A 22,651-nucleotide genomic window follows, 5' to 3' on the forward strand; every position below is an offset into this window, starting at 1 on the left:
TAATTAGCCAGTAGAATGTGATACAAGTAGTGTGGGATAATAAATGTGGAAGCAGTGACTGGGGACCTCCCAGATTAATAGTAAATGTTATACATTTTTTGTAATTCTTTTATGCTGGTAATGTAAGGTGATTAGGGAGCAGAGATAATTCCACTGTAAAAGAGCAGTCTTTAATGCCTCAATTGAGGCTAAGTTGCTGTATCACTGGTCGGGAGTAAGATGTGAGGGAACGATAGCAAGCGGCAGTGTAGGTGTGGTGGGGAACTAACCGTGAGCGGGGAGGGAGTAAATGGAGAACCAGCTAGCCCAGTTTGATTGCTGGTGGGTGGGGTGTAAGCAGCTCTTGTATAGATTTAAAACCAAGTAGGAAGAATGGGTAGATGGCATAATGTTGAAATGTGTGCCTTCCTGCTTGGAGGTGATGGACAGAGATGGGAGAGGAACTGGGGATTTTGTAGAGTGTTAAAGTTGCAAGGTTGAGTATGTTGGTGAAGGGGACAAACAAGTGGAGAGTAAGGTCCGGGCAGAGGCTTGGCCAGTAGTCCAGCCTGCTGAGGACAAGACGGGAAATCAAGGTTTTAGTAGAGTGGTAGGTTAGGTGGGGATAGAACATACGTAAATTATATAGTTGGATCGTGGTAGTCATCAGTAGGGGGTAGTGACATGTTGATGCTTTATTTTGCTTTCAAATAGGACCCCAAGGTTGCAAGCTATGGGGGAGGTGGTCAGGCAGAAGATTGTGGCACTGGGTGCCGGAGGGCTTGATGACTTTGGTCTTAGAAGAGTTGAGCATTAGGCATTGAAATGCCACCCAGTAACGGATGGCAGAGAAACAGTTTAAATACAGGAGGGTGGTTCAGAGATGGAGGGTGGGAATGAGAAGATATTTTGGGTATCATCGATGAAAAGGGGTGAGGGAAGCAAAAGGAAGAGATTAGCTGATGAAAGAGGAGGCATATAGTATGAGGAGAAGTGGGCATTGAACATACACCCAAAGTACCCCCTTTTAGAGTGTGCTGTGAGAGAAGGCATCAATTTTCCAAGAGAGAGAGCGAGGACTTGTCTGACGGGTAGGAGGCAATGCAGTCAAGAGTGGCGCTATGGATGTGAACGTTGGAGAGTGTGAGTAGGAAAGCAGGTCTTTGACCTCCTGATCTGCCTTCAGCATTGTCTAGGTGGGTGAGAATCGAGGAGAGATCGGAGTGATGAGCAGTGATGAGGAAGTCGGAGACACGAGTGAATGCCATGCCCATGAAGTGCTGTGAGAAATCTGAGGGCGTTCTCACATTTAGCCCTCCTAGGACCCCCGGCCCCCACAGGTACCCAAGAGAAAGGCGAGGCTGCCAAAACCCGACCCCGGGGTTAAATCTAGGTGTGAACGTCACTTGGGTAGAAAGTCCTTAACAAGCAGGAGTGGGATCCCTGAGGGTGAGACCTGGTATCCCCCTTTCATAAAACTGACCTACCATACCCTCCCGCCGCCTTCAGGGGGTATTCCCACTCATGCACTGTTTTTTTCCAAATAAATTCCCCAAAGTTCTGTAAAGATGAAGACGCAAAGAGTAATCCACATTTCCTCTAGAAAACACCATTATAGTACTGGGACGAAGAAGAGGGATCCGGATGACTACATGACTGAAGGTCAGGCATGTCTCGCTGATTGGGATAATTATGGTCGGACATGCCAAACCCAGAACTTGCACCTGAAACCCATTGAGAGGGTCCAAGTGTATAAAAGGTGGTGTGCAAGAAAGAGAAGAGAGCAGGAGAAGGACCCTGCAGGCCAGTTCCGAGAGGTCAGGAAGCTCGAGCTCAGTAGCATAGTGTAAAGCAGCAGTTGTGTCTGAGCAGCGTCCAAGGTGTGGTGGCTGTGAACTCTTGTTATCCTTAGTTTCTTTAGGTAGGGCAATCCCCACCATAGCTATAGGGCAAGTTAGGCTTACACCTATCCTGACATTTAAGTTAATACAGATTTTCAAAACTGTTACATCTGTTGTCTGTCATCTCTTGATACCATGCCTGTCTCACAGTGCCATCCATAGAACCCTGATTGTTTTAAAACGTGTGTACATACAGATTCTGTTGAGATGTGAGTTAATTAACCAAATAGGAAGTGGGTCATTTGGATGGTTTAACCCCGCTACTTCTTTCCTGTTGATCAACCACCTCCCACAAACCCCATTTCACTGCTGCTTTTATTTAGGGTTTGGTGCAGGATGTATTGGTTTAATTTCTGTTCTTGACTAACTGTGGTATTTGAATTATTCTTCACAGGAGGCTGAATCCCGGAATTTGGAGCTCGAGAGACAACTACGGCATGCAGAGCAAATGCTAGAGGAAGTCCTCACAGAACGTGAGAAGATGCAGAGTGAGGTCACCAAGGTTGGCGAACAGTTGGATGTCAAGCTTTTCGAACTGAGCGAACTACGGCAGGGTTTAGCCAAGCTGGTTGAGAACAACTGAACCGCTGACTGGTTGGGGCACCGAGCAGTCCCAAAAGCACATGCGGGCAAAAGAGGAGCCTATGCGCCATCGTCTCTTGAAACTGGTGGTTTAGTAGTCTCATTAGATGCAGTGAGCGCCCGAGTCTAGCCAGCGCCCCCTACAGATGTTCTGTTGTCACGCACCAAGACATGAAGTGCAAAGGAAGCTACCTTCTTGCTTTCGATTGGCCTGCTGTAGGTGTGGTTTAAAAGCTTAGCATAGGTCAAGATGCCTCAACAGATATTGCAGTTTTTAAGGTGCTTTGTAGTAGCTCCCCACTCAGGACCGTAGGAAGATTGGAATATGTTGCTGACTAACACTTGAACTGATTGTTTGACTTCTTAGTGTTTACAAGCAGCACTAACACCACAAGCCTTCTCCCTAGTCAGTCTGTGAGTGAATTCCTTGAGTGCACGATTGAAACACTACCGTTCTCGATGACGCTCCTACCAGCCCATGCCTTATGCGGTTCATTAACTTTGCACTCCACCGTCCATTATAGTCAACTCAATTAGCCGCCTTTAGGTCTCCGAGCAAAAACTCCCTGTGCATCCGAGGGATTTGGTGTCCCTACCTCTCGTACTTGACTTGTCTGTTTAATTGTAACCCCTTAGACTTTAACCAATTTTACTTCTTACCTCTGATCTTATATTAACAACTGGAATATTAGTACAGTCTCCTAGCCCCTAGGTACTGCACAGACATTGCCTAATATTTGAAGCTGAGATGATTTATTTTCAAGTAGTATGAACGCAACAGATTTCTAGATTTGCACAGATAATGTTTGGTCTTTATCTTGAATGCATAAATTAGGTACGTTTGCTACTTTTGTATTTAGAATTTCCTCCAGGCCCGAACACTTCTTTCTTATAGATTTGCCCAGCAATATGTTGTTGCCCTCATGCATGGTCGCATTTCCTATCTGTGATATGCCAGCCACGCCTATATCTACTGCATTCCAATCTTAAAAAAGCTTGAACCTGCTATTAGGAATCTCTGGATGCTGCTTTTACTTACCTTTGCAGGTATTTCTCTCTCCTTTTAATGGTAGGGTGAAAAAGATCAGTCCCCCAACAGCGATTCTTAGCATACTGTGGTAAACCGTATGCCAAGTAGGACGATTTGTCTTCACCAAACCCTAGTCTCTAATTAACCAGCCATCTCCAGTACCCAGAACTCTTCACAGAGCAGATCACTCCTGATAGCTAGCTGTTTCTTTGTTGACCAATCAGTCTTTGGCACTGTGTTCATAAGGCGATTACCAGCAATCCCAGGGTGTGCTCACTTTTTATGCACCTTTTTGACCTGACATTGACCCCCAAATACTGAGAAATGTTTACAAATTATGAGATTTTAAATACATTCTGGGACCAACAATCTGTGAATTAAGCAGTGATCCTCCTTCAAAGTGGGCAGATTGAAATGAGTTGTCCAAATTTGGACCATTTGCACTACACGCCGATTGTCTGCTTGATGGAGCAAAGTCTCTAATTTGAAGACAGTACTTTTAAAAAACATATTCTGTTTCTTATTCCTACTTCGTATTCTGCTGCACTGGTGCATTTCCATCTGAGCACAGCTTCTTTCGTTTACATTTGTTTCTTGGTGGGTGCAGTGTGTGTCAAGATTTGCAGTGAATTTCGACCCATCTCAAGGTTGAAAGCAAGGCTATTGTGAGTTTGCCTCTCCTGCTCTGTGCCTGATCTGAAAGGTTGTATACCGAATTGCGTTTCTCTCTCCATGAGCAACGATCTGGACGCCCTGACTGTTTAACAACTCAACGCTGTCCCCATCTCCTCTGGTTACAGTTATGTGTTTGGGGGGCCTAAATAGGTCAGCAGAGAATTGCCGTTTGGGTTCGGTCTATCCTCTTCGGACCACTGCATGCTTGTGCAAGAAGAACTTGGACACCTGAGAGGCTTGATGCATCCGGATGACAGACATTTTCCACTGGCACAGCACCCACTCTGGCTGGCCCTCACCAACCTTTACCTTAATATCTATATAGTCACAAAATCTCCACCGGCTGATGTGGTTTTCTCGTAGACAGGGTGACGATTGTTTCCTCGAGCCAACACCCTGTTGCTACAATGGTCTATAGGTCAAGTGGCCCTGTCAAGGCTTGGGGCGGGAAGAAGCATCTGTGTTAGTAACAAAGCGCTCGGCACCTGCGTCTGTGTCAGGTTTAAGGTTGTTAACATGATGGGCTAGGCTGAGAGTACAATGGCGCTGCTCACCCTAGGAACCTTCTGTGTGATTAGTAAGGCCAGAAAAAAATCCATCCAGGCACAGGTGGCCATTTGCAGGTTCAAGGCTGAAAAGTGGTCAGGAATGCCTAATCATACCAGGACTGGCAAGAGTTGGATTGAGTCTTCTTAGGTACAAAATTACTCATTGGTGTTTTTCACTGTTGCCTTCTACTGGAGGGGATCAGCCGCCACACTTATAAAGGCCTTTGTACAGGTATTTTGAACCAATGGGCACAGACTCCAATTCACCTCTTTGACTGTGCTGTCAAGATGCTCATACAGTGAAGGGAAGTAAAAGAAAAAAGAAGGAAAGCAAATCAGGTTTCAAGAAAAATACCAACCAAGTAGCATGTTTTCACTCAACCGACACAAAGGTGGCGCGTCCTGGAAATTGATGTAATGCCCATTTGCATATTGTGAGTAGAGGGAATAGTCCCTTTTACTTTGCATTACAGCTGCTCTTATAACAACAAAGATGTGTAGAAGAGTAAGAAGGGAATGCATGCAGCCACCCTTGGGAGGGTGGCAGGCAGCAATGGATCCGCTATGTCGCGCCGCACGTCTGGGGACCAGAGTGACTCTGGAGGAACAATCACATTGCCAGATGTTGTACACTGTCATGAAGGTTATTTGTAAAACCTGGTAGCAGAACAGTCTTTATAGCAAATCTGTCTGTCCAAATTGTCATTTTTTTTATCTTTTCCAAAGATTTAAAACCCCATATTAAGTGAGAACGGCACACCTATGAATTGTGGGGCCTCTCCTTGTAGTGCTGTTAAACAAAATACATTCATTTATCATGCATTATAATATAAATATACATATCTGGTCATCGTGTATTATGGTCCCATATCTAAACAATGGTATACGATGTCCCCCAAATTCCAAATACACGGCTACCATGTGGGCCTCTCTCCCTCTCACTCACAGATAGTGAATATTCATCTCCCATTCAGCATCACATAGTTTGGGCATGTCTGAAGTGAGAACTTTCATCTCTTCAGATTGGCAGAGCATCCTAATGCTATCTCATCAAGCACAAACTGGAAGGGACCGCAACTCCACCATGTCTGATTACCGCAGTCTGGGGCCTGGAATGAAGTGTTTGAAAGCCAGGGGCTTGAGAACCTGTATGGTTCGAAATGTAATCTCAATACTGTACGATTATACGCTTTTTAAATGCCTAGTTCTTAACCTATTGTATTTTTCAATAATATCTTTAAACAAATTACCCTTTAAGTAGGCTGCAGTATTTATACTTTCTGGTGAGTGATTTTAAAGCAAGGGGTGGTGGCACCCAAAATAAAGTGAATGTAAAACTCATGGTCTTGTACTGTCTTGTTATCCAGAAGTGAGACACACCTGCTTGTTTGCATGAAACTTGCTGCAATTTCATTCACCACGTGCTTGTGGATTCTGCTGTTCCATCTAAAACCTATAGTAAAGGGTTGCCCCTGGAAGACCATTACTTCACCCATCGTAACTGACTCGCTGCCAATGGCATCACTGCATTTAACGCGGAGGCATCTGCAATGGTGTCGCCATGAAGCGCCAAGAGACCATGAGAATGTCAGAAGTTGCACTATATAAGGCTAAGTAAACAAAAGATAACATTATGTGACCGGTGGTTCCACACAGTAAGTTTGAGGGGCTGGGAGGGCGGCGGGTGCATGAACCAAAAATGCAATCCTTATGGAGGCCATGCAATCTGTTCCTTGTGCCATTGCCCCATCTTGTGTGGGGAGGGTTGGGAGGTAAAATAAAGGTTGAAAGTTATCACCCAGGATTACATGACCCAATTCCAGCAATCGTATTTAGACTGGTTTATTTCATTGAGCCTTTCTTGTCTTCAGTCAAACGTATGTTTACACCGCCCAATCCTAAAAAGTACCAAACTGCCCCTCTCCAATGCAAGAGTGGATGATTGAAAACAATCTATGCAGCCCAAATGGAAATAGCATTCATAAGATCACTTACCTGGTTCATCTACCTGGTACACCTACCAGTCGAATGGCCTCACGCAATGGGAATCCCACCTACTATGGTAAAATAAGCTTTATTTGTGCTTGATGTTTTCCTGTTTTTATCTTAACCCAACAGTTTCTCTTTGTGTGCTCTTTTCTCGGCCTTGTAATCTAGACTTTTTAAGTAAGCTTCATAAGTTGGATGTAAGCAACTGTTTGTATTTTTACCTTGATCAAACAAAGGCACTTGTGTCAACAATTAAGTTTCTTGGGTGTAAGGGCAAAGGTAAACTGGCGCTAAAGGTAAGGTGTTTTTCTCCTACCTCCTGTCCCCTTTCATCAATACTGTATGGGAGTCCCTGTACAGGGATGGTACCGGACCGTTTCGTCCCACAAAAATGTGCTTTTCCGCTTTAAATTTAGAGCTTGTGGAGGCGGGACCGTGCGCGTGACCATGCCCAACTGACCCCGCCTACCAGCGGCCCACTGGACGTCCTATAAGTGGCAAAAAAAAGTTGTGGATTAAGCCACACTCTTCTCAGCCTACTAATAAGAGACTAGATGCTTGTTTTAGACAATTGGATGGTGAAAATATTCTGTTGTCTTCCCATCCTCAACCCCATTGCTCTGTTGTGGCAGCAGTGTAACTATATTCAAAAGAGTCTGCTACTTCATCCACAGCAACTTCAGCTGCAGCCTGCCTTTCCAAAGAGGACACGCTTTTGGAATCTTTCGGGCTTGCACTGAAGACCAGCAAATGCAGATGCTTTGCTTGCTGCAGCAAACCAGAAACTGTGGAGAGAGATCAGTGACTTCCTCACAGATTTGCCTGTACACCTCCAGGCAGCATTTAAGACAGGATTGTGGAAGGAAGGCATGGCATCAGCAGTAGGACAGATGCAAGGGTGTTTATTGAACTTCAAAAGGGTATGACAAACGCCTATCTAAGCCTAAATCTAAAGCTGGGAGCAAGCTACGACCATCAAATAATAATAACGCAGTCCTAGTGGTGTCTTGTCAAAATAAAAGGTTCTATACTAAAAAAACTATTGCCAATCCTTGCCTCTAAAAACAAAATAGTGTGGGAAATTATGTGATGAAAAAGAAGGAAGTATTCATAATGATATGTCAAGTTTACAGGCAGGTGGCCTCCCTTTCCCTCGTTTTTAGCATGGGATAAGGCAGTACACTGGAGCATAGCATTGTCTCTGGCTTCTCCAGCACAAGGTTACAGTTCACTCTTTGGCATCAGGGCCTCCGGAGCGTAAGTCTCCTTGCTTCTCAAGTATCTTCACTCAAAGTGCCTGATACAACCAAATACATAACCCCTTCTAGATTTTCACAAGTATTTGTGTCGGGTGATTCACTTTCCACCCCGGATCCCCCTCAACCGGACTCTGATCCTTTTACCATAGAGTTCCACATAGGCTTCTGTAAGGAACTTAAGGTGGAAACAGTAAAGACAGACACAAGTGATCACAGTTCAAGGGTTTTTATTAAACTGTATAATGGGTGAGTAAAATGCCTAATCTAAACCTAAATCTAAGATGGGACCAAGCTAAGAACATCAAATAATAAGGCAGGCCTAGTGGCGTCTTGTCAAATAAAAAGGGCCTATACTAAAAAACCTATTGCCAATCCTTACAACTAAATTACAAAATAGTGTTGGATAATGTTCACAAGAAAAGAAAAGTGTTCACCAAATGATGTCAGGATGGTAGGGCTGGGGCCTCCCTTCCCCACGTTTTTAGCATGGCAGGATCTTTAAGCACAGCACAGCACATACCTGGGCCTCGCCAGCACGAGGTTACAGTTCCTTTCAACGATGCCAGGACCTCCTGGGGCCAAGTCTCGTTGCTACATAGACTCTTGCCTTGGAAGGCCTGCTGCACCATAAACAATAAACAAAACAAAAGTTCCTTTTGTAATCCATCACGTTGGCCAATTGCTCTTCGCCCCCTGGATGCCCCTCAACCAGGCTCTGATCCTTCTTGCAAAGTAAGCCTCCCTCAATCGGGTTCACTATGGCCTTTCGCTCAAAATCCTATAATTCAAAAAGGTTCCAATGTTCTTTTCAACAACTATTCATTGTGGACATCCCTCAGTCAGGTTCACACTTATCACCACAATGCTCACGGGTGTTTTAACACTATGCGGAATTCACTTCCCTTGGTTTTCCAGCACCCAGTCAGGCGTCACACATCCACCGTTCAATCAGTGTTCTCCAACGCGTCATAGACTTTCGAGTGTACAAGGGTTTTGCTTGACCCTCGTAGGGCCATTTTGACACTTCACACTGGCCTCTCCTAAGGCCTCTTGGTTCTCGTAGTTTCAACACACAACACAACCTAAAAAGACTTCAGTTAGAGTCCTTTGAATGAGCGCTCGGACACCTTCACCACTGTGCTTCTGAAACTTCTACTAGGCTTTCGTTGAAGTTCAAAACACACACGTTCTTGGTTCAACAAGGTTGCCACGTGCAACATTGGGCCCAGCACAGTTCGGTTTTACTATCAATCTTCTACTCACTGGCTGTGCTGAACTATTGGAGTTTCTTGTCTCGGGAATCAAGGACGGCACTCGCTTCCTCTCGCTTTGGCTATCAGCATGGGAGAACCCTGTGTGCCGTTGACACCCGCCGCACCCCATGCCAGCTGGACTTCCTGATCTCCCTTTTGCAGGCTTCACAGGGCTGAGTTGAAAAGGGCACGGGCAGTTCCTCCTTTGTCACCCCTCCAAGTCTCGTTGCCTTACTCCTCCGTTTGAACTGCCGGTTCTTGGCAGCTGTTTCCTCATGCGTTCAGCCTTGCTCAAAGTGTGCTCTTGTGCTCTGCCTTTTATCCCTGTGGGGACGGGAAAGGGCCATCAGGCGTGCGTAGTTATGGTCAATTGCCTGACTCTTGTGTTGGGACATGTCAGGTAAACATCCCTGGTGTTAGCCCATTGTCCTTCACGGTGTGGGAAAGTGTTTGTGTTGGAAAAGGGGGGTAGAGCTTCTAAGTATCCTACGCGGTAGGATGGGGATACGGGGCCAGAAGGAAGGGGGTACCACATCTCACCCGTCGTTGTCCCACTTCCACTCCCCGAAGACCCCCCCCCAATCCGGGTGATCCTCCCCCACTGGTCCACCCCCAGGAACTGGATCTAATAGCGATGACCGTGTCCTGGTCACCGGGATGATAGATCTCCGGGGACTAGTGGGTGAGACACCTCAAGGTTTCTCACACGTCCCTCTGCAGAGCTGGAGCCTGTCTTTCACCTTTCACTTTATTGCACAATGTTCGTTGATTCTTCCTGTTCGGGTGACTCACGGTTCACCCCGGATCCCCCTCTGCCGGGCTCTGATCCCTTCTACACAATTAGACTCCCTCAGCCGAGCTCAGACCCATTTCAATTTTCCATCAAATATCGAAGACTTTCGAATGTGCATGGTGTTCGGCTTGACCCCTTGCAAGACCCGTTGCAAGACCACTTTGATTTCACATTTCTTTCTTTTAGCGTTCACACCCTTTCGGTTGGATACCTAACAGGCTTTCGAATGAGCACCCACGTGATTCCGGACCACTTTGTCTACGGTATCATATTTTAGCTTCAAAGTTCATTCACTCATCTGCTGTCCTAATAATCTTCTTCATACAATGTTCCCACTCGCAAAGTTGGTTTCCACACAGACCGGTCTGGTTACAGTCTCCCCATCTCACCGGCTGTGCTGATTTCACTGGTGCTGCATTGTTGTAGGAGTGAAGGAAAGTACCACTGCAGCAAATGCTTGTCCTCGCCTATCGACGCAGGAGAGCCCCGGGTACCTCCGACACACAATGCACAATTCTCTCAATTTAATTCCTGTTCTTATGTTTCTTACTTTGGAAGGCTCATGAAAGATGCATTTTGTCAGTGAAAAGGTCAAGGGTGTTTCCCTCCTTGCAATCCTCTTCGGTCTTGCCGTCTTCCGCCTTGTATTAAACTGCCATTTTGGAACTGCTGCTTCCTTGTCTGCTTTGCCTTGCTCGGAGTGTACTTTCATGCTCTGCCTTTTATCCGTGTGGGAAAGTGTGATGGAAGTCAGGTGTGTGTAATGATCAGTAATTGCCTGATCCTGCCTGACCATTGTAGTGGGACATGTCAGGTATATGGTTCGGGTGGTAGTCCATTTTCCCTCACAGTGATATGATATATTTTATCTATATCGCGCCTATACACAAGTGTATCAAGGTGCGACGAGGCAGGGGAGTGGAGCAAGGGGGCACAATAAAACGATCTTACTAGGCCAGTGACATTGAGATCGCGCAAGTGCAAGGGAGAGCAAATGGGAGAAGTGCCAGGGGTAGGGGAGGAGGAGCAAATGCAGGACATAGGATGGAAACATCAAAAACACAAAAAGTGCAGCCAGCAGGTGGCAGTGCAAGGGTTAAGTGCAGACAGCAAGTGTTGGATAGTGCTGGTAGGGGCACTGTAGGGTTACAGATACAGTCCCAAGTGCAGTGTTGCCAGGTGTGCAACTGGCAGGGTACGGACTTGGGCCCGTGGTTCAGAGGGTAGCCAGGAAACCAGTGCAGTATCAGAAAGGCGATATGCATGGAAGTGGAGGAGAGAAGGCAGAAGCAAAGAGGAAAGTTTTGAGCTGCTTCCGTAACCAGAGATGGTTCTGCTCAAGTTTCAGAGAGGCAGGGAGGCTGTTCCAGAGGGAGGTGCCATCTGAAGAGAGAGATCTGCCCCCAGTTCTAGTGTAGGAAGATACTTCAGAAGAGAAACTGGAGATATTTTGGTCCCAGGCCCCAGAAGGCCTTGTGGACAATGCAAAAGGTGAGTGAGTTGTCTGTGAGTTTGTGCCGAAAAAGGGGGTGGGGGAGTTGAGACCCTACGTATCCTACCGGGTAGGATGGGGTAAAGGTGTTACAGGGAAGGGGATCTGCATCTCACCATCCAGTGTCCCCCTTCCACGTCCCGAAGACCCCCCCTATCCAGGTGATCCTCCCGCACTGGTCCATCCCCAGGAACTGGATCCAAAAGCAATGGCCGTGTCATGGCCACCTGGATAACAGATCGGCGCAAACCTTCAGGTTTCTCACAATTGCCAGGGGCAAATATTATATGACAGGACATACTTGAGGCCTCAGTCTCAAACATTGATACAGCAAGTAGAGGGCTATGTATCGGCACAGACATGAGACATTCAGCATGGATGCATGGCACCAGGTCTACGTCAGATGTCCAAGACAGGACATTAGATCTACCTTTTGAGGGCTTGGAGCTCTTTCATTCCTCTACAGATGAACAGCTCACTAAGAAAAAGACAAGTACTCAAACAGCGAAATCGTTAGCCATACTTTCCATGCCTGTGGCTAAAGGCTTCTCACAGGGACAAGCAAGATCAGACCAAAGTCCCCAATCATTTGGAGGCTTCAGGGGGTTCCAGGACAGGAGGGCCAGGCTGCCTGACCGTTCACCCAGTACTCATCACGAAAACAGTGCTTGTGCTCTAAAGGTCTCTTCTAGCCATTCTCCTCCTCGCAAGCATCAGAATCTAAAAAGACAATGAGGGAAGCGTCCAGCCCACAATACCCCAGTGGAGGGCAGGCTGTCTCTACATGTGCTCTAATGGCAGAATATTTTTCAAAACCCATGGTTACTATCTGTAGCTTCCAGGGGTGTTCCACTACCACTCCCTCCAAATCTTCCATTTCCACTCTCATCTCCCTTCCCCCCTTCTTCAGCGGCTTCTGAAAGAAATTATGAAGCTGGTGCACGACCAAGTGGTGGCTACAGTTCCCCTTCGAATCAGGGAGAAGGGTTTTTACTCGAGGATCTTCGCGATCCACAAAATAAACAGGCTGGCCTGTAAGTAGTCCTAGATCTTTCATACCTCAACCTTTCACTGCCCTTAGAAAGGTTCAAGATGGTGACGCCAGCTCACATTGCCGATGCTCTGTGCATGGTAGAATAAATGTGTGCCCTGGACCTGAAGGATGCTTATTTGCATGTCCCAGTCTGGCCTCCACACATACAGATGTTATGTTTTAGTTTGATGGGCCATCATTTTTAGTACATGGTCCTACTGTTGGGTCTAAACGCGGCTCTGTGTGTTTTCACACAAGACCATGAATGCGGTTGCCTCTCTCCTCAGAAAGGAGGCGCATCGTATTTAATCCTACTTGGAAGACTGGCTAATCTGGTCCAGTCTGCCGCAGGGAGTGACAATGACAAGTCAAAGGCTATTAGATATGCTTTTGACCTAGGTTTCGCAATAAATCAAAAGAAATCGGTGCTCTATCCCACATAAAATCTCATATTCTTGGGGATAAGATGATGCACGCTAGCACAGAAGATATTTCATACCGGGAAGAGGTTTTTAGATATTCAAACAAACGGCCATCAAGCATTTTCACTCCAGGCCTTCCTACTAAGCATGGTGGTACCAGCATTTACTGGGGCTTATACTTTATGTCCTCACAGTTCCCCTCGCCAGACTCAAAATGAGTTGTTCAGATGCAGTTATCAAGCTCTTGGGACCAGGAATTAGGAAACCAGTCAGACAGGATAGCCATACCGAACTAGAGTCTAATGCAATTAGGGGGGCTCCATTCCAACCAGTCCCTCATTCAGTAATGATCACAACAGACTCATCCATGGAAGGTTGGGGAGGGGAGGGGCACTCTGCTATCTCATTCCATTCATGGGAAGTGAGTGCTCCAATGTGGAAAAACATCACATAAACTGCCTGAAGCTATTAGCCCTAGCTGGAGCTCTCATAGCTTTACAGACCATGATACACAACAAGGTGGTGTTGATCAGAACAGACTACTCTGCTGCGATGTATTATATTAACAAGCAGGGAAAGACCAGATCCCCTGCTCTATGCAAGTTAGCAGTTCAGTACTGGAACTGGGTGCTAACGCAAGGCATTCTCCTCAGAGCAGTCCGTCTGCCAGGGGAGGACAACACAGAGGCAGATAGGCTGAGCAGGCTGGCAACTGCTTCTTATGAGTGGGAGCTCAGTCAAGTAGCACTAAGCAAGATATTCCTCAGGTGGGGTCATCTGGAAGTCTACCTTTTTGCTGCAGAGGAAAACACCAAATGTCCCCCCTTTGCCTCCTACACAGGTCCAGGGCAGGACATCCTTAGGGGATGCATTTCAGATTCCATGTGATCATCTCTGGAGATATGCATTCCCTCCAACTCCCCTCATTCAAAGAATTGTTCGCAATTTCAAGAATTTAGAAAATTGCAGCATTATTCTGATTGCTCCTCATTGGCCATCCAGGGTGTGGTTATCGGACCTACTCCATCTGTCACAGTCGGTGCCAATTCAGTTACAGACAGAGCATCTTCACCTATTAACACAACAGAAAGGTGCAGCAATCCACCCGACTGCGGTCAAACTTGCCCACTCAGCGTGGTCCCCCAAGAGCTCACTTTAAAACATCTGGGTATTTCTCAACAAAATGTACCAATAATTCAGAAAGCTTGCAAAGACTCCACTAGTAATCAATACAAGAGCAAGTAGGCTTGGTTCTGTTTTTGGGCTAAGGACCATGCCGAACCCCTGTCATGCTCTCTGGATGATGTACCTTTTCTGCTTACCTTGCTCATATGGGAGTGAAAGTTGATGCATGCCATACTTACCTAGCAACTATCGGAGCCTATAGAAACCAGACAAATTACTGTAATCCTCCGCTAATCCGGTGGGCAGGAAACATCTACAGGGTCTAACAAGGATCCACCCTCCAATAACTAACCCTCATCTGATGTGGGATCTTTTTTTTTTAAAACCAATTTTTATTATTATTTAATACAAATGCAGCAAACCCCCCCAGCCCCTGTTTGAGCCTGCTCCGTGTATCACTCTGCACCTGTTCCTACTAAGGGATTCCACTCTCTCTCTCTTCCTCTGAGTCCTGGTTGGTAGACCAGTCTTGGGCGGGTCCATACAGTGTAGCCACTAAAGGTTTCCAGACTGTCAGGGTTTCTGCCTCTTCCTCCCCTCCTCTATTCCCAGTTTCTTGCCATGCTGCTATTTCAGCTTCAGTCCATTTTTGTAGATCATTCCACCAGATTTCTATTCTAGGTCTGCTACATGCTTTCCATCCCATTGCTATCCTACGCTTGGCAAGTATATAAGCTAAGTCCTTTAGTTTGCTTACATGTTTTAATTGGCGTGGTCTGGGAAATTCCCCTATCAGGCATGCCCACGCTGATTCGACATTTAATTTAATCCCCTTCTCATCAAGCCGGTGGGCTGATTTCGTCCCAAATTTCCCAATTTCAGGGAATGCCCAAAACATGTGCGTCATCCCCGCATTATCTTCTGCGCATTTCAGGCATGTTTGCCGTTCAGCATTCTTGAATTTGGCTATTCTTTGGGGAGTCATATATGCTCTATGGGTTATGTATAGCTGTATTTGCTGTAACCTAGCATTCCTGGAAACTTTTGTATGGTACCCTTCTGCCCGCTCCCACATCTTAACCATATTATTTCTTTTAGGAAGAACGGGGCACATTCAAGCCGTAGCAATCTCGATTCTGAGGTGTGGTCTTCCGACAGCCATTTAGCCACATATTGCATTTGACTTGCTAAGTAATACATCTCGTAGTTCGGCAGTTTAATACCCCCTTTAGCATGTGTATTCTGCAACTTTCAAAATGCAATTCTGTTCCTCGTCCCATGCCATAGGAACCCCCTACATATGCACTGTAACTTCAAGAAGAATTGCTTCGGTATCAGGCATGGTATGTTTCCAAAAAAGTGTATTAGTCTTGGCAATACCACCATCTTCAGCAGCGCCCCCCTTCCCATCATTGCTAGGGGAAGCTTGGCCCAGAACCTCATACTATTTTCTATTTTCTGTACCGCTTTTTCAGTGTTGTTTTGGTGTTCCGCCTCTACCGTATGGTAAATGTCTATCCCCAGGTATCTAAACGTTTGCGGCTCCCATGGTATTTGCAAGACCGGTAATTTATCACTTGGGGTCCCTACATACTTCCCTAGCGGGAATATACTTGATTTCCTGGGGTTCACCACTACGGTGTGGGATCTTAATTTGATTCCAGCAGCTCTAGCGCACAAGGCTTTCAAGCCCATGTCATCAGATATTAGGTTGGTACTTGCAAGACACCCCTCCTGATGGTGGTAGACTCGGTTTGCAGAGTTATCTAAATCCAAGCTCTCCCAGCCACTGAACCATACACAATATTCCACAAGGAAAAGGTGGTGCTCAGAACGCACCCAGCATGTCATTCTAAGATCGTTTTTGTGTTCCATCTTAATCAAGAAATTGTGCTTACAACATTCTTTCCAGATCCAACATCAAAGGCAGACAAGGTCTTGCAGCGTCTAGATGTGCGGAGGGCGCTAACCTTTTAATTAGACAGACAAAAAAATGTCGGAAATTGGATGCTCTTTTTTGTTACCTTTGGTGGATCCTCTCCAGGTTCCCAGGCATCCAAAGCCTCCATAGCAAGGTGGATTGTAAGCAATATCTGAAGCCTATAAACATCAGAACAAATACCCTCTTGTGAGTATACATGCACACAGACTATGAGCTAAAGCCACGACTGGAGCTTACCAAAGGCAAGTGACTTGGGATGTAATCGGTAAGACAGCAACCTGGGCAGCCCCATCTGCCTTCTTTTAACATTACTGCCTTGATACCAGTGCCAGGTCAGATGTAGCATTTGGTCAGGCGGTGCTGAAAAATCTGTTTGCTTCCAGCTCATAAATACATCACCACTATGCTTTTAATCATACTGTATGGCTCGGCCCTAATTTGTTTTATCATGCCTTATGATTGAAATGTATATTTGTTTTGTGATTCTTTTGCCATATGAACCCTTCTTTTTATGTCACTTAATAGTTCTACCATTAGCCCTGATTTGAAAAAGACACAGGTGTGTCGAAACACGTGTTATCCATAAAGGGCATCATTAATTTAATTCAATTTAATAAACTACCAACCTTTTCACAAATACCCAGTGTGGCGCAATTCCTGAAGTGTGGAGAAGCTCATTCAACTCATAAATACATTAGTTTCAGCCCTCTCGCAGCTTTAATGGTGCGTTGTAATCAACCATATTGTATGGAGGAAATGGGACGTATGAGTAATACAAAGTTACTCACAGTAGTGACTGGAATACTCCTAGTCCATAGTCCCCTTTTTTCCATATGATCAACCCTCCACCACCCTATTAAAAAGTTGCAAATATGGACCGTGTAGTGCCCGATCCTACAAAGGGGACTGAGGTGAGGTGCCAGTGGGCGGCGGTCTGTTGGGCTTTGTCACGCCTGCAGCCCTGCCTCCGTGTGCTCTAAATTTAAAGGGGTAAAGCGCAGTTTGCAGGGCAAATTGGTTCCGGTATCGTCCCTGTACAGGGACGCCCACACAGTATGGATGAAAGGGGACTGTGGACTTTCAGTCACTACCATGAATAACTTTTATATATGTACTATGTGGTCTATTTTATTGTAATTGTCTGTGCGGTTGCAATATAAACCCTGATCAACACCCTTAAAGCCCTCTCTAAAGGAGCATTGAAGGCTTTCATCATAAGGGATACTCTGGCAGAAACCTCTATGGCTGCAAGGTGGACTTCTATGCACACCTTCACTGAGGACTAATGTGTGAACTTCCTGCTTTTATTTCAAGTATTTATTGAGCACTTAATCCAAAGCAATGCAGATTGATTGAAAAAAATACTGCTACACCATTTACTAATGAGGGAATGAATAAAGAGTTGAATGTTGCAGAGTAAGTGGAGTTGATATAAGAGAAACTCGAAAGAATTGTAACGTAATGAAAGTGTGTGAGGGACCCAGAACTCCAGCACGTGGAAGAAAAAGAATGAAAGTGAGAAGAATAGGGCAGGGAATGAACAGAAATGACCAGTTTATGTGCACTGGAGTACAGATAGACATCAGAGAGTAAGGGCATTTTTAATCAATGGGAAAATTGGATCCAGCATTGTGTGATATGTTTGTGGAACGTGAGGAGTCTGGAAGTCAGGGTAGGAGATGAATGGATGCGTTGAAGGCAGAAATCAATGGAGAGATAGAAAATCTAGGAGACTAAATGAAAGGGGAGCAGAAGGCCAGGCAAAATGGTATATCGTCAACTGATCATCACCAAGGATACAGACTTACTGATATAAGTGATCATCATTATTGGGTCGACAGCGTACACTGCTCAGCATTTCACAGTGTTTCACATCATTGGCCAGGTGGTTCTCTTGAAGCTGGGGAAAGAATGTACAGCAAGTTATGTCGCTTCTGAATATAGCACATGCGTGCAGGAACAAGCACGTGCATTCACAACACGTTCACATAGATAGACGCAGCTACCCCTGAATGTAGCACAGGCTCTGGAGGATGAGTGGAGCAGGTACTGGGAGGAGAGGCAGGCTGGGGATCAAGAGCTTTGTGAATTGGAGGGGGTCGGAGGGGTTTCAACTGGAGAATTGTAAGGCTTCCATGCGACCTGCTTATGGGATTACGGTCATTGGGTCTGGGTAATGAGGAGACCATAACACAGCGTTCATGTTTGCACGTCTTTTTTTAAAAAAAAATGTTATTCCTCCTTGAACTTGCCAACCCCCTAGAAACACATGTGACGTGTTTCATGCCAAACAAATTATAAACATGAAAGGGGCTTCCTTAATCCCCAACCACTAGACGACCAGATCTCCCCCCACCCCACATAAACCACAACATGCATCTACTTATTATTCTTCTGACAAGACTCCACCAGTGAGAGACTGGCCGACCTTCTGAAAGAACGACGTGTTTCGGGTGATGGTGCGTATGTCATTCTCCACTGACCCCATGGACCCATTGATGTCCATCACTCGCAGTGGCTTGGGATGAAATGCAGGCATGTCCTTCTGAATCTGTCTTTGGCGTACCAGTACTGCGTCCTCCACGTGAATGTCATGCTCCCTTACCCTTCTTCTCAAATCTGCATATTTCTTCATTTTCCACTCCTGAAACTCCATTTTGAAACTCCTCAAGACCTTCCTTTTCTCTTCCCCCTTCTCTCTCCCGCTCCCATGCTAACCTCCTTTCTTTTCTATCCACCCTCCTACTCCTTCCTAACTCTGTTCAGTTTGCTGACTGGTTGCCTGGTTCACCTCCAGAGCCTACAGGTCCCAGGCTCCCCCGCTAGTCTTTTGCACTTGCCTCCAGGCTGCTGCACTCTGAGTGGGGCAATCCTCGTTGCACTTAACCCAGGGCCCTGATGGACTGGACTCTTGTTCCCCACCTGCCCCCACCCGTCACTGCACCACAGTCTGTATGTATGCACAACCTAAATATACTAGCACCAGTTAGTTTGTCCTGTACCCCCCCACCTTTTTTCTGTCCCTCCCCTCCAGCGCTTGCTCTCAAGTGTACCACTTCATGCACTTGCTCTAGGAGAAATGTTGTCAGGCCTAGTATGCTTTTTTCTGTTTAGATCATTCGGAATATTCAAGGCATAAGAATGATTACTGTATTCCTTTGTTCCCTTCCCACCTTGAATCACTTTGAAGCACGTCACCTGTTTATAAGCACTATATAAATAAATCCTTCTTGTGTGTGATAGTTTGCATCATCTTTTGCTGATCTTCGTCTGGCGCTGATTCTCAGCTCACTGTGGTGCTCTATCGTCCTGCGAGAATCTTCTCCTTTACCAGGGACAACAATGTATCCTCGCTCTGTCTCATGTGCTATTTTTTGAATGGTTAGCGCAGGGAGTGCACTTTTCAGTAGATAATTGACATCAGGAGGGAGCAGAAACCTGGGAGAGGAAGTCAGCTGGGTTCCCCTTCCCTGGCTTGTGAATAATGTCAAAGGAACATTTCTGGAGTTGGTGGCCCAACCAAGCTCTTCAGGGAGGCATCTTGGCATTGGGCTTGGCGAAGATGGCATTGAGGGCCTTATGATCCGTCACAATGGTGAATTTCTTGCCGTATAAGAACAGGTGATAGTGCTCACAGGCCCACACCACACCCAAACTTTCATTTTCTGGCTGTGAGTGAACATGCTCAGCATTAGAGAGGCACCTGCTGGTGTTGGGAGATGATGCGGTTTGGCGAGTTGGATCCTTTCTTGTATTGTTTCAGTAAGGCCCCTAGTCCCACAGGTCTTGCATCTACTGTGACTTCTGTCTCCAGTTCTGTGTTGTAGTAGGATATGCAGGCAGTCGAAGAGATGCAAGACTTTATCTCCTGGAATGCGGCCTCACACTCCTGGGACTAAAGGAACTCCTGTCCGTTCGTCCTGAGGCAGTGCAACGGCATGCTGACAGAAGCAAAGTCTTGAATGTACCTCGTACAATAACTGCCCATCGATAAAAATGACTGTACTGCTGAGATGGGGACGGAGTGGGTGTACCAACCTCCGCCTGCACTTTTGCAGGATCCAGTTGCAATACATCACACGAAAAAATGTATCCAAAGAATTTCAAAGTGGACTTGCTAAATTCTTGGTTATGAGGCAAGTTTACTTGTTGCAGTGCCATGCAGACCTTGCGTAAAGTTTTGTCGTGAGCTTCTTGAGTGGTCCCAAATATTAAAACGTCATCACTGTAATTTAAGCACTTGGGAATGTGCTTGAGGACCTGGTGAATCTCATTCTGAAAAACTTCGGCAGTCAACGCCACACCAAAGCTTAAATGCTTGTACCTTATCAGTCCCATGTGCGTTGTGAACGTGATAAGGTACCTGCTGTCTGGATGTAGCTCCAGCTGGTGATCGCCTTTATTGAGCTCTAATTTAAAGAATACCTTGATGCTATGCTGCAAGTGCACCTTATCCATCATTCGGGGTGAGAGATGTCTTTCTCTATCGCTTGATTTGGCATTTGCATGTCGATGCATAGGCGTATCTTGTCACTGTGTTTTACTTTGGGCATTGGCACAATGGGGCAAACCCACAGCATCAGCCCTTTTGCGTGCTCTATAAAGTCCTGGGCGAGTAGGGATTGCAACTCCTGTTCAACTTGTACTTGGATGTTCAGGGGAATACCTGTAGTGCTGAGCTGTCGGCTTTATATTTTGTCAATATGTAGATTTATTTCCTTTTCGTTTTCTCAAACCTTGAAAAAGTGATGGGAACATTGAAACCACCATCTCTTTTGTGATGGAAGTGTACGCTGACATCCGGAAGATGTTTAACAGACTCATCTTGATCGCTGACTGAAAACTCAGTATGCCTCCGGGCATGTCACCTTTTATCACACAGATTGTCACCTTTTCAGCTATGTCCTTGTAAGAACCGGTGGACTCAAACATTCCTTTGCAGGGAAGAGGCTTGTGTGAACCATATGCATAAATGTCTGATGGCTTCAATTTTGCGGGGAATTTCAAAGTGGCATAGGTTGTCTCACTCATGAGATACACGGTGGTGGTGCGTGTGTCACTGAGAAACTGTTGGGTACTGCCATTTGTATGCAGGGGCAATGTTGGGCTAAATTCTGTTTCTGTTCTGATGCATTTGGCATGGACATACCCTCTTTTCCTCTCACCACTTGAGTATGACTCTGACACTGACTGGTCTCTCGGAGATGACTCGATGTAATGCACGTTCCACCTTGTGCATATCAACTTCTGCTCATCAGGCATGCTAGATCTGCGACGCTCATAGCGTCATCTTGTGGTGCGCTTGAGTCTCCGAGGTGATAGACGATGCCGTTCCGGGGAGCGCCTTCTGTTGTGATCGGGCGATATCCTCCGGGACGTAGACTTCTGTCCATCGGATGCCCATCTTGAGTATCTTCTGTACGATTTGTGTGGTCCATATTTTGACACTTTGCATAGGGACCTGAAATGGTTTTCCTCCCCCTAGGAATCACACCTGTGGCCCATAGCTGGACATGTGCCTTTATGCGATGATCTACTCTTCTGGAGTAGCTTTTTGTGAAATTCAGGGGACTCGCAGCCAGCAATCACCTAGGACCTGAGGGCATCATCTGTGTTGCTCCCCACATAACGTGCCCCTGCTCTCCCGGCCTTGCGCAGCCTTCTCAGCGTTGCTCCCCACATAACTTGTCCCCGCTCCCCTGGCCACGCGCATCCTTATCAGCGTTGCTCCCAAACAACCCAGTCCCACTCCTCTCTTCTCCTTCCTCCTCCGGCTCACCTGAGCAATGACCAGTGTATTGTTTCCTCCTTGTGTCTCTGCATTCTTACTGCGACTATTGTATTGATATTACACTGCATCGCTTGCATATCCTTCTTACTTCCAGGTCTCCTTGGATTACCGTTGTTTGCGTATTTTGTTTTGTAGTGTTACCATTGTATTGTTTACGTGCTGCATTGTGTGCATTTCTGTTCTTCCCCTCTCTGTACCCTAGGACTACCAACTGTGTATTCTGTATTGTGCTTGCATTCTCACACCATCGAGTACCATTTTAGTGTACATTTGTTGCTTGCACTGTTTTCTCCACTCAGGCTAGGGCCCACAAGTTCCAGTATTCTTGTTGTGTGGTGTACTTACTTGTTGCCCCTTCTGTTGTGTGTGACCCTCTGTGTGATTCCCTCCTGTTTGCCCCTAGTGTGTGACCCCCATCCTCCCCTCTTGCTTCGGCTGCCCCCCTCCCCTTCTCTCTGCCCTGCACCCTCTGTTACTCTGTCCCCCCTATCTTCTCTAACTGCTATTCTATTGACTATCATATCCCTTTCACTAGGTCTGATAGGAAGAAGCTCAAAAGAGACATCCTGGTCTCCAACTCGGGCCTCCCTATCGCTGATACCTACACCAGTGCTTCCTCCTGACAGACCCTCACTGACATCCTCTTTTTCGTTCTCTCTCCAGGCCTATGAACCCGCCATATGGTCTCTGTTCTCTCTCTCCCTTTTCCTCCTCTCCCATTAATGGTGGCAAACACTTGTGTATAGGTGCATTATAAATGCCATATCATATCAACCGGTGGGAGGCCCTCCTGGCCCCCTTCCACTCCTCCAAAACCATCATTAATGTCTACTTAAA

The 22,651-nt window shown here is 46.2% G+C and overlaps 1 protein-coding gene across 2 annotated transcripts in view; it reads left to right on the forward strand.

The window, feature by feature from the left end:
- The window catches only part of HOMER3 (homer scaffold protein 3), a 1,163,927-nt gene extending 1,157,871 nt beyond the window's left edge, over positions 1-6,056 (forward strand). For both annotated transcript variants that reach the window (XM_069649165.1, XM_069649166.1), the window contains exon 9: positions 2,275-6,056. In XM_069649165.1, coding sequence (XP_069505266.1) covers positions 2,275-2,463 — 189 coding nt within the window. In that variant the 3' untranslated portion in view covers positions 2,464-6,056. The remainder of the gene's footprint in view (positions 1-2,274) is intronic.
- Positions 6,057-22,651: the final 16,595 nt, after the last annotated feature.

The sequence above is a fragment of the Ambystoma mexicanum genome, chromosome 1p, assembly GCF_040938575.1.
Source record: "Ambystoma mexicanum isolate Mex_15411 chromosome 1p, UKY_AmexF1_1, whole genome shotgun sequence".
Lineage (NCBI taxonomy): Eukaryota > Metazoa > Chordata > Amphibia > Caudata > Ambystomatidae > Ambystoma > Ambystoma mexicanum.